We start from the raw sequence: 19417 nt of genomic DNA on the forward strand, positions 1-19417 counted from the left end.
GTAAAGAAAACCATACTGAGTTGTGAAAAGTAGGTATGGTATTTCAGTGAATAAAACCATACTGAGTTATAGCATTGTAAATGATTCAAGCAAATCGTGGCACCGGGCAAACGACGTACTCAAATCCGTAAGATGATCCTTAATTTGACAAGTATTTGTAAGTGCAATTGAAGCTAAATGTTGGAAATAAGTTGGTATCTGATATTGAGCTAGATTGAGTAAATTCATTGTCTAAGATTATGGTTGGCAAGAAATATTGTATTATACTTGTTTATTATTATTGTTAGTGAAATTTTGGTAAGATTTTATTATGAGCCTATGAACTTACTAAGTTTTCTGTAAGCTTATTTGCGTGTGTTTATTGTTTCTTGTAGATTGACGTATAAACGTTCGGAGGATCAGATCTACATCAAGGATCACACAATTCAAATTTACCTCGATAGATTTTGTTAAACAACTTTTTGATTTATATGGCATATATAGGGGTTGAAGTAAAAAGTAATAGTATGAATGATTAAGTATGCAAAGTAAATCTGAATGTGATGGTTGTGTTAGATATTGAAATATATATGTTTTAGCTTGAAACAGTTGATTGGTTGGACTTTATTAGTATATAAATGTGTTTTTGTGCAGGAGGATAGTATGAAGGTAAGAAAAGTGGACTTAAATGGTCTGGTTTTGTGTGTTTGATTGTGTTTAAGTCTAGTAATGCCTTGTACCCTATTCCGACGTCGGACACAGATAAGGGGTGTTAAATTAACATTTTTTAATGTTTACATTATAATATTATTATTTACTATTATAAATTTAATTTTTATGTATTATAAATTACATAATATATAAAAATATAGAATATAAAACATTATAAATTTTTAAAAACAAATAAAATTAAATTGAATCTTATATATTTAAGTCTGAACTCGATTTATATTTTAAACAAAATTAATTAATTTTATAAAATAAATCTAAATTTATATTTAAATCTCCACAAATTTTTAGACAAACTTTCAACGGATATAGTCATGAATCAAGAGGCATAGTGATGACATTTAAAACACGTTATTGTACAATCATAACAAAAGAAAAGGAGTGTTCTAAGACCATACATTTTACCAACCACTTGCCTGCCTCTTAAACACAAAAGCTTTAAAGCTGCAATGATATGACAATACGGGCATTTATTTGTTTCTATCAACTTAAGGTACATGCTATTAAGATTTTAGGGTGCATTGATATATGATTTACAGCAATGGTCTCATTCCACTGCATCTGCATCATCCATCTTCGGCTCTTTTACTAAAATAGTTTAAAAAAATATTATATTTATAAAAATAATTTAAATTTAAAAATAATTACTAAAATAATCTAAAATGAACCGTACTCACTCGTTTTTGTATTAATAATTGCCTAATCATTTTGTCACACTTAAAAAAATTAATTTTTTAAGTTTTAGCCTGTTAATGGCCGAAATTCATGTATTTTTTTAAAAAATTATATAATATTAATATACAAAAAAATAAAATTTTTTGAGTGCTGACCTGTCAATGGCCAGCACCCAATGCACAGTCATTTTTTTCTTTTTTTTGTCAGAATTAGATATAAAAGTTAGAGAGAGATCACATTTAAAAGACATTGTAGTATGATAACGAAAGAGAAGTTGGACTGTTCTAAGACCATAGATTTTGCCTACCACTTACCTGCCACTTGAACACAAAAGCTTTACAGCTGCAATGATATGACAACACGACACGGCCATTGATATATGATAAAAATAAAATTTTTATTTTAATCTTATTATTATATTTGAAGATAATACTATAAACTACCCAAGAAATTTTAAAAAATCCCAAAATAATGTCATACATTTAGTACACAAAAGTCACTTCAATTAATTTTACCGAAGCAACTCATCTTTCATTTCTTCTCTCCATTTCGATTCCTGGACTCGGTATCTTGTTGCTTTAATTTTCTGGGTTAGAAATCTCTTCTTTTCTTCTTTATTTTCAATGATATTTTTTTTCAAGTTATTTCCTAACATTTCAAACCTTTCAGATGGCAGGAGCAATGATGGCAGAAGTTCTTTTGGGTGCTATTTTGAATGAAGCGGTGTCTAAAGCGAATTCAATTGCCACTAACCAAATCAGCCGTATATGGAATTTCAAGAAGGAGCTGAGAAGACTGGGCGACTCACTAGAAATAATGGAAGCTTTTTTGCAAGATGCAGAGGAAATGCAAACAAAGAATGAAGCAGTGAAGCTTTGGTTGCAGAGGCTCAAAGATGTTGCTGATGAGGCTGCTGATGTCCTTGATGAGTTTGACTATGAAATTCTCCGAAGGAAACTGAAGATTCGGAGCCAAATTCGAAGGAAGGTAGTCGACTTCCTTTCTTCCAACAATTCCATTTTATTTCGTCGCAAGATGGCTGGTAAAATTAAGGACATCCTTGAAAAACTGAATGGCCTTAACAAGCTCGCCAGTTCATTTGATCTTCAGCAGAGAGCTACAAAACATGTGTCTCCTGTACCTATAAGATCAAATGTGGAGACGTCCTCTGTCATGGATGACTCGACCATTGTTGGAAGGGAAAATGATGTCTCAAAGGTGGTTGACCTGTTAGTCAATCCTAAAGATGAGCAGGTTGTTTCTGTTGTACCTATAGTAGGTATGGCAGGTCTTGGCAAAACTGCATTGGCAAAGCTGGTGTATGATGATCTGCGTGTGAAAAGGCATTTTGGTGTCAAATCCTGGGTCTGTGTTTCTGATCATTTTGATGTCAAAAAGATTTTAGGAGCGATGTTTGAACAGCTTACTGGTGATAGACATACCTCAATGCCAGAAAACAGGGATGCAATGATTATGAAGCTCAAGGAGAAGATTGAACAGGCCAAAGGAGAAAAAGATCAGATCAAGTATCTTCTTGTACTTGATGATGTGTGGGATGTTAAGAAATGGGAGGATCTAAAGCTTTGTCTGAAAGGAATCAGTACAAATGGCGGGAATGGAGTTATTGTGACAACACGCAAAGAAGATGTAGCATCAACAGTGCAAGCACTTTCGGATCAAAGGCATCAACCAGGAATACTAGAAGATGAAGAATGCTGGTCCGTAATTAAACAACTAGCATTGACACCCTCTCCAATGTCTCACGATTTAGAGCCTATTGGAAAGGAGATTGCTAAGCAGTGTCGAGGTGTGCCATTGTTAGCTAAAGTTATTGGAGGGACAATGAAAAAAGAAAGGAGTCGCCGCGCATGGTTGGAAATTCAAAAAAGTAGAGTATGGGGTTCAGTGGAAAGTGTGTTAAAATTAAGTTTTGATCGCTTGCCTTCTCCATCTTTGAAGAAGTGTTTTGCGTACTGTGCTATGTTTCCTAAAGATTATTGCTTTGAAACAGAGGAATTGAAGCAACTGTGGATGGCTGAAGGATTTCTTGGCAGCTCTAAGCAACTGTGGATGGCTGAAGGATTTCTTGGCAGCTCTATGGCAATGGAGGATATTGGTGACAAATACTTGAATGAGTTGTTATCAAATTCCTTATTTCAAGATGTCGAGAAGGACAAATTCGGGAATATCCTCACATTCAAGATGCACGACTTGGTGCATGATTTATCTTTGTCTGTGTCACAGTTTGATACTTTGTTTTTTCAAGAGAATTCCAGTCTCACCTCAAAAGAGTGTTCTCATATTCGTCATCTCAATGTTGGGGGTGATGGGGAATCGTTACCAGAAGTTTTAACGGCGGTTGTTCCAAAATTATACTCACTGTTTTCGGAGATTGATGTGTTCAAGAAACTATCAAAAAGCTTCACAAGATTAAGAGTCCTAAAGTTTGTTGGCGCTGCTAATATTTGTGAGTTGCCAGATTCCCTTGGAGAATTAAAGCACTTGAGGTATTTGGACATCTCATGGACTTCTATTGAAGCACTGCACAAGTCCACAACCAAACTTTACAATCTGCAGACATTGAGGCTCTTGGGTTTACTGAGACTCACCTTTCCGGATGGATTGGAAAAGTTGATAAGCTTGAAGCACTTATATTTTGATATAAAAGAACTTCAGCCAGTTAATATTGGAAACCTAACTCGGCTTCAAACATTACCCATATTTTTTGTGGGATCAGAAAGGGGATGTTCGATTAAGGAGTTAGGATCCCTAAACGAACTGCGTGGAGAACTGGAGATACGCCATCTTGGGGGTGTTAGAGACAAACAAGAGGCTAGTGGAGCAAATCTGCACCGTAAAGAAAAATTATGCAAGGTGATATTTGATTTTGGAGGGTGTGATAGTGGGAGTAGTGGTTATAACAGTGAGGAAGTGATGGAAGGTCTCCAACCACACTCAAATTTGCAAAGCTTAACTGTTTGGCATTACGGAGGTCGAAGCTTTCCCTCGTGGATGTTAAGACCTGTTGGTGATTCTAATACTGATTTGTTTTTACTGCACAATTTGGTGGAGCTGAAGTTTTTCTATTGCATCAACTGTGAAAGTCTTCCACCTCTGGGCCAATTGCACAATCTCCAGTATCTTAAGTTGAGAAATCTGAAGAAAGTGAAACGCATGGGTAATGAATTTTATTGCAACGAAGGTGTTGATGGTATGAACAAGGTGATCAAGGTGTTTCCTGCATTGAAAAAATTCACCTTAAGTGGGATGGAAAGTCTAGAAGAATGGACAGCAATGGCGGAAACAAAGATGATCATGTTTCCTTGCTTGGAGCGGCTGAAGATTTGGGTTTGTCCCTTGTTGAAAAGTGTTCCACTAACGGGACAATGTTCATCTCTTGAAAAGCTTCGCATTGTCGGTTGTGGAAAATTAAGCAAGATTGGAGATGGATTATCTACCTCCACTTGTCTCAAAGAATTAGATCTAGACAATTGTCCTGATTTAAGTTCGATCCCAAATTTGGAAGGATTTTCCTCTCTTCAAGATCTGTCAGTTCAAGGGTGCCTCAAATTGGAAGTTCTTCCAATAACTGGAGGATGTTCATCTCTTGAAAAGCTTAGAATTTTCAATTGCGAAAAATTAAGCAAGATTGGAGATGGATTATCTACCTCCACTTGTCTCAAAGAATTAGATCTAGACAATTGTCCTGATTTAAGTTCGATCCCAAATTTGGAAGGATTTTCCTCTCTTCAAGATCTGTCAGTTCAAGGGTGCCTCAAATTGGAAGTTCTTCCAATAACTGGAGGATGTTCATCTCTTGAAAAGCTTAGAATTTTCAATTGCGAAAAATTAAGCAAGATTGGAGATGGATTATCTACCTCCACTTGTCTCAAAGAATTAGATCTAGACAATTGTCCTGATTTAAGTTCGATCCCAAATTTGGAAGGATTTTCCTCTCTTCAATATCTGTCAGTTAAAATGTGCAACAAATTGGAAGTTCTTCCAATAACTGGAGGATGTTCATCTCTTGAAAAGCTTCGCATTTGCGATTGTGAAAAATTAAGCAAGATTGGAGATGGATTATCTACCTCCACTTGTCTCAAAGAATTAGATCTATACTATTGTCCTGATTTAAGTTCGATCCCAAATTTGGAAGGATTTTCCTCTCTTCAATATCTGTCAGTTCACAGGTGCCTCAAATTGGAAGTTCTTCCAATAACTGGAGGATGTTCATCTCTTGAAAAGCTTCGCATTTGCGATTGTGAAAAATTAAGCAAGATTGGAGATGGATTATCTACCTCCACTTGTCTCAAAGAATTAGATCTACGGTATTGTTCTGATTTAAGTTCGATCCCAAATTTGGAAGGATTTTCCTCTCTTCAAAATCTGTCAGTTAAACGGTGCGACAAATTGGAAGTTCTTCCAATAACTGGAGGATGTTCATCTCTTGAAAAGCTTCGCATTGTCGGTTGTGGAAAATTAAGCAAGATTGGAGATGGATTATCTACCTCCACTTGTCTCAAAGAATTAGATCTAGGCGATTGTCCTGATTTAAGTTCGATCCCAAATTTGGAAGGATTTTCCTCTCTTCAATTTCTGTCAGTTCACAGGTGCCTCAAATTGGAAGTTCTTCCAATAACTGGAGGATGTTCATCTCTTGAAAAGCTTCGCATTTGCGATTGTGAAAAATTAAGCAAGATTGGAGATGGATTATCTACCTCCACTTGTCTCAAAGAATTAGATCTAGACATTTGTCCTGATTTAAGTTCGATCCCAAATTTGGAAGGATTTTCCTCTCTTCAAGATCTGTCAGTTCAAGGGTGCCTCAAATTGGAAGTTCTTCCAATAACTGGAGGATGTTCATCTCTTGAAAAGCTTAGAATTTTCAATTGCGAAAAATTAAGCAAGATTGGAGATGGATTATCTACCTCCACTTGTCTCAAAGAATTAGATCTAGGCGATTGTCCTGATTTAAGTTCGATCCCAAATTTGGAAGGATTTTCCTCTCTTCAATTTCTGTCAGTTCACAGGTGCCTCAAATTGGAAGTTCTTCCAATAACTGGAGGATGTTCATCTCTTGAAAAGCTTCGCATTTGCGATTGTGAAAAATTAAGCAAGATTGGAGATGGATTATCTACCTCCACTTGTCTCAAAGAATTAGATCTAGACATTTGTCCTGATTTAAGTTCGATCCCAAATTTGGAAGGATTTTCCTCTCTTCAATATCTATCAGTTCGATGGTGCAAGAAATTGGAAGTTCTTCCAATAACCGGAGGATGTTCATCTCTTGAAAAGCTTCGCATTTGCGATTGTGAAAAATTAAGCAAGATTGGAGATGGATTATCTACTTCCACTTATCTCAAAGAATTAGATCTAGACGATTGTCCTGATTTAAGTTCGATCCCAAATTTGGAAGGATTTTCCTCTCTTCAAGATCTGTCAGTTCGAAGGTGCGTCAAATTGGAAGTTCTTCCAATAACTGGAGGATGTTCATCTGTTGAAAAGCTTTGCATTTTCGGTTGTGAAAAATTAAGCAAGATTGGAGATGGATTATCTACCTCCACTTGTCTCAAAGAATTAGATCTAGACAATTGTCTTGATTTAAGTTCGATCCCAAATTTGGAAGGATTTTCCTCTCTTCAATATCTGTCAGTTCACAGGTGCCTCAAATTGGAAGTTCTTCCAATAACTGGAGGATGTTCATCTCTTGAAAAGCTTCGCATTTGTGATTGTGAAAAATTAAGCAAGATTGGAGATGGATTATCTACCTCCACTTGTCTCAAAGAATTAGATCTAGACGATTGTCCTGATTTAAGTTCGATCCCAAATTTGGAAGGATTTTCCTCTCTTCAATATCTGTCAGTTCGAAGGTGCGACAAATTGGAAGTTCTTCCAATAACAGCACCACTGTCATCGCTTAAAAAAATGTTGATAGGTGATTGCCCTAATTTGAGGCCCATTCCAAGTTTAGATGGACTCTCTTCTCTCACAGAATTAGAATTTGAGAAAGTAGGCGAAGGATGGAGTCATCTGCTACCAAATATGTTGCAATCCAACGTTTCCCTTTGCAGTCTAACAATATTAAATATTCCTGATCTGATATGGATTCAAGATGACAGCCTTGGTAGGCTTAACTGCTTGAGAGAATTAGCTATCGGTGGTTTCTCAGAAGAGCTACAAGAATTCCCGTGGTCCAGTTCCATTCAATATCTCAGTGCCTCCCTTCTAGTTCTAAAACTGACTGGTTGGGAAAAGCTAAAGAGTCTTCCTCACCAACTTCAGTTCTTCACTGCCCTCGAAGAATTGACGATAGAAGGGTTTCAAGGAGTAGAAGCCTTTCCAGAGTGGTTGGGAAATCTCTCTTCTCTGAAGCGTCTATATTTGAGTGGTTTTGGAAAGCTAAAGAGTCTTCCTCACCAACTTCATCTCCCCAGTACCCTTGAAGAGTTGACTATTGACAGTTTTCATGAAATAGAAGCCTTGCCAGACTCGTTCAGAAATCTCTCTTCTCTAGAGTGTCTGAGTATCCAGTTCTGTGATAAGCTCATGTACTTGCCTTCTGTAGATGTTATGCGAAGCCTCTCCAGATTAATAGCAATGAGCATTAAAGGGTGTCCTCTATTAGAGCCAAGATGTGAGAGGGAGAGTGGCCCTGAATGGTCCAAGATTTCCCACCTTCCACTTGTACTTATTAATGATTGGAGGTAAGTTCAGTTACTTGAACCACAACTCTGCATCTTTTGGTTTTTGATATAAAATATACTAATCCTCTCTTGATACTTTTTATAGTTATACCCTTTGTTCTTCTCATCCTAAGTTACTTGATTTTGTCTCATATAAATCCTTCTTTTAAAATTTTTTTGGCTTTTGTGGCATAATGTTGCATGACTAGTTTGGGCTTCAAATCTTTTGAGAGTCTCGCTTATAGACCCCCAAATTTTGAATTGATCCGTGGACACATAAGTAAGCTGTGCTTCTAATTTCCTTTCCATGAAAATTATGATATTACGCCTTTATATTTTGCCTTGATAAATAATTCCATGGATATCATAAGTCCCTTTTGTCATATCTCATATTTTTAACTTTAAATTTTGATAAAGATTTCATGGATTTGTTGTCTTTCCTACACAAATATCTCATTGCAGCCCTCTCTTACGAAGTTCTCAAATCATACTGTATTGTAAGTTATCTATATTCATTTGAAATGAAATTCATTTCACTGATCCGGGTTTTATGCTGCCCTTGGTGACATATTTAAGGTAAGTGGTGTATGACCATTGAGAATAACTTCAACTAGCTTTATTACGAAATTTCTTTTCCTTCCGAACTTTTATTCTTTTGTATTTGAGAATCATAGATCATGCAACCAATAAAGAACAGCTTTGAATTGCAATTGTGATTGGTACTATTGTGATTGACAACAAATTCACCATACTTTGGATTCTAATCAGAAGCTTGTATCTTGTTTTGCATTGCATTTGTGTCTTCTTGCAAGAACTGATGTTAAGTTGTGATCAATGAGCAAGTTTCTTGCAATACTTCGATTTCCTTCTCATGCAATTTATGACACTTCTTTCTATGATGTGATTATCTTTGCAATTTACAAACTGGCTTTTAAGTTTTTATTTGATAAAGATTTTGCGGATATGGTAACTCTCTTGCTATATATAGTCATTTGCAATGCACAACTAAATTGAATCACATAACTCCATAAAACATTGATTTAGTTTGGAACTACAAGTCATATATTGCTTTGTTTATCCTTTTTTTCTGCTATTCTAATTTAAGGACGATGAGATTTTCATGTTTTAACCTTTTATTAAAACCAGTACTGCTTATGTTCCATGAATTATCCAGTATCCACTCATGAAATTTCTGATTTCTCTTTGGATGTAAAGGGAGATGCTGATAGGGCTTGAGTCAGAGTGAATTGTTCTCCTTTTCAACATTGAAGAGCTATAATATAAAAGACAGCTTTGGTTCACCAATGCAGTGTTGATCAACTCCTCGATCGAGGGTTTATCTGATGTCTGTTTGAGATGATTTTTGGACAATGGCTAGTAGGCTCGCGGATTTCGATTGTGCAAGGATGGCATTTTCATACGGATTTTGTATCTTTAGGTTTTTTATTTTCAATGTTAGTCATATTTGGGTGATATTCTCAACTCTTTTCCTTTGTTTGCTTGAGATTTTTTTGTTGATAGTCTTGTTAAGAGTTGTATGCTTTTTACTGTGGCGTTGTATTTGATCTCGTAGCGAACCTTTGAATGTAGTGAAGTTTTTGAGTGGACTTTCAAGTCCCATGGTTTTTATCTTTTGTTTGGGTTTTTCCCGTAAAAAGTCACTTGTCTCGTTTAATTGATTTTTTTATGATTATTGTGTTTTATTTTATGTTGATTGGTGATATATTGTGCTATTAAGTTTACTATAATTATTAATTGATATAAAAAAAAAACAGTATGAGTTTTTATGCCAAACTAGTTTTAAATTTGTAAATCCTCTTAATAATTAACTTAGGAGATCCTGTTAGGGGTGCTCACGTGAATGGCAGCTTAAGATTTGGGTTGACCTATTGTACAGTATTAATATTGAATATATATTCTAAAGTTATTCATATTTCTAAATGCCCCAATGTAAATGATGATGATAATAATGGTGATGATGATGATGATAAGGATTATCATAAATTACTTCAAGTTTCAACTTGATTACTATATTTTCTCAAACATGTAAAAGGCTTTTAAACAAGCCGGCCTTGCTATGAAAATTTGGATCCACTAATTGAGTTTAGCTTAATTTTGGCTCACTTAATTAATTATTTAATTCATGGGTCAGACCACGAATTTTGCTGCAAAAACTTGCACATCCAAAATTTTGATATTACAAATCAAAGAAAATGATTAATCCAACTTCACATGTTGAATTCTCACTATAAATTATTGTTATGTGTGAGTTTTAATTTAATTGATTAATTTATAGTTTGAATTTGTTCTAACTTGTAATTTGATCACACCCAATGATTATTAAAACATGTATTTGTACTTATAGTTTAATTATATTGTACTTGTAAATTTTAAAAATAATTATTATATGATGATATTTGTAGATTGATTTGTAATTAAAATATTACAATTTATATTTCCAAAAGGCTAAAAAAATGTATTTATAATGTAACATATCGTCTCAAAATCTTCAATTTGGTCTTCAATATCTAGAATATTTCCGTACAAATCTTTACATATTTGAAGTAAGTGACCAAATCTTTTAGCAATGTTTCTTTTTATTTTAGTTTTTAACATTAAACTTTATAAAGCTCTTTTTCCAAGTTTTTTTTACATTACGTTAACAATGTCAAACTTTTAATACTTAATTCACATTTTAGTCCCTAAAGTATATAACTTTTTCTATTTTGATTCTTAAAGTTTTTTTGCTCACTTCAGTCCCTAATGTTATTAGAGTTTCTAGTTTACTATTTTGGACATTTAAGAACTAAGGTTGAGATATTTAGCCAATCATATGTTTCCATGTGTCACATGATAATGATATCATCTTTGGATAAATCTTAAAAAAACCTTTAAAAAGGGGGAAAATTTTACAAAAAATTATTAAAAATAGGGGAAAAAACAAAGCTACAAAAACAATACAAAAATATAATAATTAAATAATTATTTTTTTAAAAATAGAAATTTAAATATTTTAAAATATTTAGGTGATAAATTTAGGATAAGTTTTTTAATTATTTAAATAATGAAAAATAATGTTATTTTTTTCCCATCATGTTAATTAAAATAGTATTTTTTTTCATTATTTAAATAATTTGAAAAAAAAACTTATCCAAATTTATTGCCGAAAAAATCTACCAACTATAAGTTTCGATTAATTAAATTATAAAACAACTACCATAAGTAATATCATTCCAAAAGACAATGATCTCATGTTCAAGCTTTAGTAAATGTGATTTATAAAAATCTAAAAAAAAACTAAAATTTCTAATTTTTTAAATAGTCAAATCCAGTATTTTTATATTTTATATTTTTTTGTAAATTTTAAAGTTTTAATATTTTTTTTGTAAGTTTTAAAAAAATTACAATTTTTAAGGTTTTTTTTTTCAAATGATGGTGTCACAGTGATGTCATGGTATGGCATGTGGCAAGATATAATTGGTTGGCTTTTTTTTTTTTAACTCCTAAAGGATTGAACAGAAAATGTATGATATCATTAGGGACTAAATTATGAATAGCTGATAACGTTAGGGATTGAAGTAATAAAAAATGACCAAAATGAGAAAAACAAATATACTTCAAGAACTAAAGTGTATATTAAGCCAACTTCTATGATTTTTAGATTGTAACTAAAAAGTTGCTTCAGCTATTCTATATAATTAAACATAAAAGAAATTAATGTAATTAAACATCTCTTTCAATATCTTTAAAGGATAATATAATTTTTGCTCCTTAAATTTGGTAATTAGGTCTATTTTGATATCTTTATTTTTTATTGGTCCACTTTGGTACTTGAAGTTGACAACTAATTTCGGTTTGGTCCCTAGACCTAAATTCTGTCAAAATTTGATGATCTGACCAGTGTTACTAGAATAATACCAGATTGGACAGACTGAGAACTGATTTATATAATAGTCCGAACAAAGGGATTGAACCAATTGGCTAAGAAATTGCTTGAAATTTACAACAATAAAAAATCGGGACAAAATCGACAACTGAACAAGTTGAACAACTTTAAATTTAAAAAGATATATGAATTTTTAATTAATTTAGTCAAATAGTTAGACTGATCAAACTAGTTAAATCAAAAACTGGTGGTTTAACTTGTTTAAGTACCAGTTCGATTATTAAAACACTAAATGTGACACTCTTAGATTGTACCACAACTTCACTTGAAAATTTATATAATTTTTTTTTAATTTTCAAGTGATGATGTGGCATAATCTCAAAGTACCATATCATCAAAATTTTATATTCTTAATTGTCAAGTTTAAGTGCTAAAGTAGACAAAAAAAAATACAAATACTAAAGTAAAGCTGATTACCAAATTAAGAGATTAAAAATGATATTAACCCTATCTTTAATTTCTCAAACCCTAACTAATTATATTCACATGAAACATAAATCTACTTCCGACTCATAAAATTTTTAAAAAATATAGTAATATAATGAGAAGTAAATTAACATTGAATCCGGGATTTGTGATGATATGATCAAATGAGGTGGGAAACATCTAATCTTTAATTGAGTTCTGTTGACATGTGAAAGCTAATAGGTGTTGAACTGGTAAGAGCTAGGAGAAAAAGCATAAACCATGGCATCTGACAGCTGATTCCAGGCAATGGGGTTGCACTTCACATGTTGTTTAATTTATTTGTTTTCTTTAACTTTTTTCTTCCTTAATAATTAAGAAGTGCAAGATTGTGACTGGTTGATTTGTTTAATGGAATATTATTATTATATGAAGTTGATTAAGATAAGGGATTTAAAATATGGTATGTATGAGTCACTTGTTCGCATTCAAAGTTGTGATCTTTTCTAAGTTTTCATCAGAAAGACTTCTTTGCATGTAACGATGATGTAAGGAATTTGGTATTAAGGGTTAAAAATAATATTTAAAGATGTAGAGAGACATTTTATGTGAAATAGGTTAAATTGAATCATTAATATTTTGGAGGACATACAAATCTATTTTCTTTTTTCCATTCAAACTAAGCTAAAATGAGTTAATTTGTATTGTTAATTTTTAAGCGAGATTAAAAGTGAAATCGCAACATTTAATCAAGCATGGTCCTATTGACTTTGTCCCATTTTAGGTGTAATAATTTATTTGGTTTTTTAATTTTTAAAAAAAGGTAATTTTAATCATCTATTTAAATTATTAAAATGATTAAAGAGTATAAAAATTATAAAAAATATTTTTAATTTTTAAAAAAATTAATGAATTGTGAACCTGGCATACACGTGAATGTCATGTAAGCAAAGTTAACAAATGTTAACTTTTTCATCTATTTTGGGGTGATTTGACAAATAATGTAAGTTTCAGGGCTAAAATAGGTAAATAATTAGGTAAAAATTAAGTGAAAGGCTAAGATGACTTTTTTTTATAACGTTGGAGGATCAAATAAGTTATTATGCCTGCTTTTAAAAAAATATATATATTTAATTATTTATTTAATCAAGGGTATAATCAAGGGTATCAGGTAAGTGGATGTCAAGGTTCGAACCCTCAACTTGGTATCAACTTAGTTGATTAAGGGATTATATTTAGGGACAAAAATATCAAAATTATACATAAACTTTGATTTAATATGTAATGTTATACATAAACTTTGATTTTGTGTGATTTTATATATATAAAATTTTAATTTGATTCAATTTTTATAAATTAACCACTAACAATATTATCGAATTAACATTATTTTATGTTAATATATTGCATATACAAACACTTATATTAATCAAATATGAAAGCATATGTATTCATTTTTTTAATGTGTACCATTGAATTAAAATTAAAGTTGTATATATACATATGAACTACAATTCAAGTATCATATAAACGACTCTGTAAAAGGAAAAGGAATTTTTTTAAAGTAATTAATGATGTGTTTTTAAGTGAATGATAAATATTTTTACTAGACTTAATTAATTGTTTTCAAAATAAATTGTAAGTTTCGTGTAAAGATAAATTTTTTTAGCATTCAAAAATATCTTATATAAAGAAATTTGAAACTAAAAAAAAAAGTGCTTTTATAATACAATTTATTGAAACTAAATTCACAGATCACTTAATTTGTAACACCAAAATCAAAGATTTGGTAATATATTAAAACATTAAGAGCAAAGAAAAGATATATAAAATAAACACTAAAATTGAACCACATCCAAATAATTTTAAATATTTTAACTTCCCCATATTTATTTCAAAATTATTGTTTTAGCTATTTAATATAGAAAAAAATACAAAATTATTGAATGATATAAAGGCTTATAATAAAATTTGTTCTTTTTAATGTTTTGCTAATTGAGTTGTTGAGTTGGTGTGTGGTTAGTATATATAAAGGAGACTAAACTTTACAAATTTGCTTAATTATCCTCTGACTTATACTCAAATTGCGTTTGATTTAGTATATTTAATGTGTTCCAAAATCTACACTTTCAACTCATTATTGCTATTACTTTTTTGGCTAACATTTATTAGAGTTTAATAATATACATTGAATCTTTGTCATAATATATACTAAACCTTAGAATAGGGAATGTGCAAGGTTTTATATGCATATGGCTGCAAGACGTCTAAGTTAATAAATTATGTATTGAACTATGACATGAATTTCGACAAGATTGAGTTTCCCACAAATACAAAAGAAATTAAAAAGGTTAAAATATTCCATAGGTTGCTCTACAATTTTAAGATTTGGAATTTAATCTCTATACTTTTATTTATAGGGATTTAGTCGTCTACTTTTCATATTTTAAAATTCATGTCTAATTGTTAATATAGTTTTTTTTATTAAATTTGTTGGTGTGACATTTTAAAATAAAAAAAATACTCACTTGGTAGTCATGTAATTAAAAAATGATGTTATAATTAACCTGAATTTAACAAAAGAAAAAAAGTAACAATCTTAATAGTTATACTTGAATTATAAAAATTTAAAAAGTAAAGGGACTAAATTCCTGAAAATAAAAGTACATAGATTAAATTCTAAATTTTTAAAGAGTACAATGACTTATGACATGTTTTAACCGAATTAAATTCATTTTTCAAAAGAATAAAAACCTCTACCAATTTGGTTTAGCGATAACGTACATTGCACTACTAAAAAGAAAATACAAATTCGAACATTGAAAATGATATTATTGGAAAGATCAATCACAAACTCCAATACGAACGGTAAAACTTATATGAAAAAAAAACCTCTGATTTATTTAATTCATTTGAAAAAACAATAATTTTAAAAAAAAATCATAACATCTTCATGATAAGGGTGAAATAATAGACTTGTGTTTCTTATTCTTTTACATAGAATAAAAAATAATAAAAATCTTATTATTGGACACTCTTCTCATAAATACCTCAATAAGTTTCTTTTTATTTTTATTTTCTTGAGATTGAGAAATTATTTATTTAGGATAGTATCAAATTTTATTTTACTAATTAGAAATTATACTTCAAACCCTGACGTTCCTATTCTTGTAATAAAAATATTAGGTCAAATTTTAAAGAAGTTCATGTATTATGTATTTTAGATACATTTAGCGACTCTTTGCAATTCCATATGCAATTAAGAACGGATGGTTTAGTTAAAATAGATTTAGGTTATGCTGTTGTAGGGAATTTTGAGGGAGAACCATGGGGTTGGATCATTGGCTTTAATCATCAATTGAGAAACTGCTCAATCCTTAAGGCTAAACTATGGGGGTATCTTGGATGGTCTGATACTTGTGCAAGAGAAGCAACATAATAAAGTGTTAATTCAAACAGATAGTTTGGAAGCTATTGAAGATATCCAAGATTAGATCTCAATGCATTCTAGGTCGACGCTTATTAGGTAGATCTATCATTTCTTGAATAATGTAGAGGACTGGGTAACCGAGTACATCCCAAGGGAAGAAAACATAGAAGCTAATAGATTGGCTAAAATAGACTTTAATAAAGAGGATAGGTTGCATTTATTTACAAACAACCCTTTTGATTTAGGTTAATTGTTTGTAATTTCTTCTCACAAAAAAAATGCAATTCCATAATTATACTTTAAATTAATTAATGATATGGTTCATGCAAATGTCACAAGCCGCAGATGGGGTACTAGAGGTCAACAGCGGAGCCAAGTAGAGGCCCAGAGGTCATAGCCCCCCAAAGTTTATTTTTTTTTTTTTCAATTTAGTCATTTGTAAATATACTATGGCCCTCTAAAAAAATATAAGTAGGTCCTCTAAAGTTTAAGATTTTTACAATTTCTTTCTTTGTATATATATTATAGCTCTCCTAAAAATATAAGTAGACCCCTCCCAAAAATATTTTTATACATCTAATTTAAACTTGACTCCCCAATATTAACATATGGACTCCGTCACTGCTAAAGTTACATAAACTAAAACCAATTCAATTGTTGATTAATAGAATTAACCAAAATTTGGTTGATTTATAAAAAATTCAATTAATTTATTTTTTTTTAAATTAAAAAAATATTAATTTATCGAAGTTAGATTTTATTTAATGTGCACAGAAAGAGAGGAAAGATATATCTCAGATTGTAGTAATTAATAGCTCAATCGATATCATAGATGCTACAGCACGAGTTTAATTAAGAATTTAAGGATAATTTAAGAAGCGTATAAAAAAAATTAATAAAGGGTGTTGCGCAAAAGGTATAAATTAAAATGAAGGTCTTTGTTGCATTAGGAAAATACATTATATTTTGAAGGAAATAACCCAAGTTAGAATTTTGAAAATAATACTGATTGAGGGACAAATCCAAAAAATATTAAATTTTATAAACCATAAAATGAATAATAATGATTCTATAATTTTAAAAAAAAATTAAGGCCTCCATCTGCATGCATGAGGAAAGAGATAAAAAGCCGACAAAGAGCATCTTTTGATACATAGGATTTCGTCCCCATTGCAACTCAAGCGAGATAAGCGTCTTCTTGATATGTGAGAAAATGGTTAGAAAGGTGATTGAAAGTTGAAACTAAGGCTTGCTGTCCTTGTTTTTATTCCTTGAATCTAGCTGTTAGCTACCCTAGCAATCAATCCAACAACACTATATTACCAATGCCTCTCCTGCTGCCTAAAACTGCTCCCTGCACTGCACTGCACTGCAATTCAATGCAATGCGATGCCAGTTTGCCCTTTGCCTCGTGCTTTCTCTGTCAGCGCCTCCCACGCGTCTTTTCTCACCAACTCTCACGCCCCCAAACACTCTGGATTATGCGGTCAAACCTTCACTTTCCCACCTGCTTTCCCCTCACATACGAACATTAACATGTTAATTAATGTAGTCATCGTTTTCATAACCTTCATCAAAATAAAACTTGTTTATATATATATTATCTACAATGGGTTGAACGTGTTAGAATTGTTCAAACTTCTTACGTTTGAGATAAGAATTAACTCCAGCAATAGAGGGATGGCATATGGTCCTATCACCTATGTATTTGTTTATATATATGTACTTATAGCAGATGCCACTTGGATATGCTTTAAACTTTGATATACATAATGAAAGGGTTGATGAAAAAGAATTCATTGTAGATAAGGACTGTGTAATAAGGGGGGTATTTAAGGTGAGTTAAAGTAGACACCATAGTATTATTATATTGCACATTAAGAAAAGAAAGAGAAAGAACGTGGGGTGCTGCTGGAGCAGACAAATTAAGATCAGAGAAGAAGTGGGGACCTTACTCCACCGCCCATAAGGTACCCCTTAAACACGCAGGCTTTGTCAAAAACCAATCCCAATCCCCATCTATTCCTTTCTCTTGGTATATCAAATCCTAACCTCTTCCAACCCCAGTTTTATCTCAGGCTCTGTATGGTCAATTCAGCTGGTGAAACCCCAAATCAATTCAGCTTATGGGTTCTGGTTTAGGGAATTAAAAGAAGAGATTGTAGAACGAGTGCAAAATTCAAGCGATGGATCCAGTTACATCACATGGTCTTTCACTTCCACCTCCATTTAATTTTAGAGATTTCAATCTTCACCATCACCACCAGCAGCATCAGCATCAGCATCAGCATCAACAACAACAAGAACATCAACATCAATTTCATCACCAAAATTCCGAAGACGAACAAAGTGGAAGCAGCAGTGGTTTAAAGAAACGGGATCGAGACGATAACAACAACAACAGTAGCAGCGGTGGAAATAACGAAGAGAAAGACCTTAATTTACAAGGCACTGGTGAAGGAGAGATCAATAGAAGACCAAGAGGCAGACCTGCTGGTTCCAAGAACAAGCCTAAACCACCAATCATCGTAACCCGAGACAGTGCCAATGCTCTCCGTACTCATGTTATGGAAATAGGTGATGGTTGTGACATTGTTGAAAGCGTTGCAACATTTGCAAGAAGACGCCAAAGAGGGGTTTGTATAATGAGTGGAACCGGGACTGTAACAAATGTAACCCTTAGACAACCAGCTTCAGCAGGTGCAGTTGTGACTTTACATGGTAGATTCGAGATATTATCATTAGCAGGATCATTCTTGCCACCACCAGCACCGCCTGCAGCTACGGGATTAACCATATATTTGGCTGGTGGACAAGGGCAAGTTGTAGGTGGCAGTGTTGTAGGTACACTTACATGTTCAGGCCCCGTTGTAATCATGGCAGCTTCTTTTAGTAACGCCGCTTATGAGCGGCTCCCATTAGAAGAAGAAGAGCCACAGCTTCCAATGCAAGGGGGTGCAATTGGATCACCAACTGCAGGTGGAGGGCAACTACAGCAACAAGAACAACAAGCATTAGCTGAGTCAAATGTGCCTCTTTTTCATGGATTAGCACCTAATCTTCTCAACCCTATTCAATTACCAAATGAAGCATTTTGGCCTTCTGGTCGTCCTCCATTTTAGCTAACAGTTTCCAGCACTGAATTTGTAGCTAGTTAGGAAATTTGGGTTTTCAAGAAGCAATCATTTTAGGTTTCGTTTTTCTTTTTCTTTTTTCTTTTTACTTTAATACTTCTCTTTTCTAATAGTGCATTTCATTTTATTATCTTTCAATGGAAAGCTAAACCAGCAAATACTTCATTACACATTGAACCAAACCTGCTATATCAAACATTACATTGTTGTGTTCATTTAAATCTTGATTGTTTATATATAGTCGTTAACTATTACAAATGTATGGTTCTTTGAGAAGGGGAGACTGGGGTTGTTTTTAAAAGATACGAGGGAGACATGAAAATATTTGTGGTACTGGTTATACACGTGCACTGCTCTGAACAAAGCTCCTTTTCGAGGTAATACCACGAAATACTTGCATAGAAAAGGCAATGACAATGACAATGTAGGGGCTTTA

The 19417-nt window shown here is 32.4% G+C and overlaps 2 protein-coding genes across 2 annotated transcripts; both read left to right on the forward strand.

Annotated features, from left to right (window-relative positions):
• The first annotated feature begins 1819 nt into the window (after positions 1-1819).
• Positions 1820-9774, forward strand: LOC107919860 (uncharacterized). The gene is made up of 3 exons (XM_016849260.2): positions 1820-1973; positions 2053-8087; positions 9282-9774. Exons 2-3 carry the CDS (start codon positions 2053-2055, stop codon positions 9310-9312), a joined length of 6066 nt encoding a protein of 2021 aa, XP_016704749.2. The 5' UTR covers positions 1820-1973; the 3' UTR covers positions 9313-9774.
• Positions 9775-17696: 7922 nt separating this feature from the next.
• On the forward strand, positions 17697-19182 carry LOC107918864 (AT-hook motif nuclear-localized protein 26). The gene has a single exon (XM_016848445.2). The coding sequence runs from the start codon at positions 18034-18036 to the stop codon at positions 18967-18969; it is 936 nt and encodes a 311-aa protein (XP_016703934.2). The 5' UTR covers positions 17697-18033; the 3' UTR covers positions 18970-19182.
• Positions 19183-19417: the final 235 nt, after the last annotated feature.

The sequence above is a fragment of the Gossypium hirsutum genome, chromosome D03, assembly GCF_007990345.1.
Source record: "Gossypium hirsutum isolate 1008001.06 chromosome D03, Gossypium_hirsutum_v2.1, whole genome shotgun sequence".
Classification (NCBI taxonomy): Eukaryota; Viridiplantae; Streptophyta; class Magnoliopsida; order Malvales; family Malvaceae; genus Gossypium; species Gossypium hirsutum.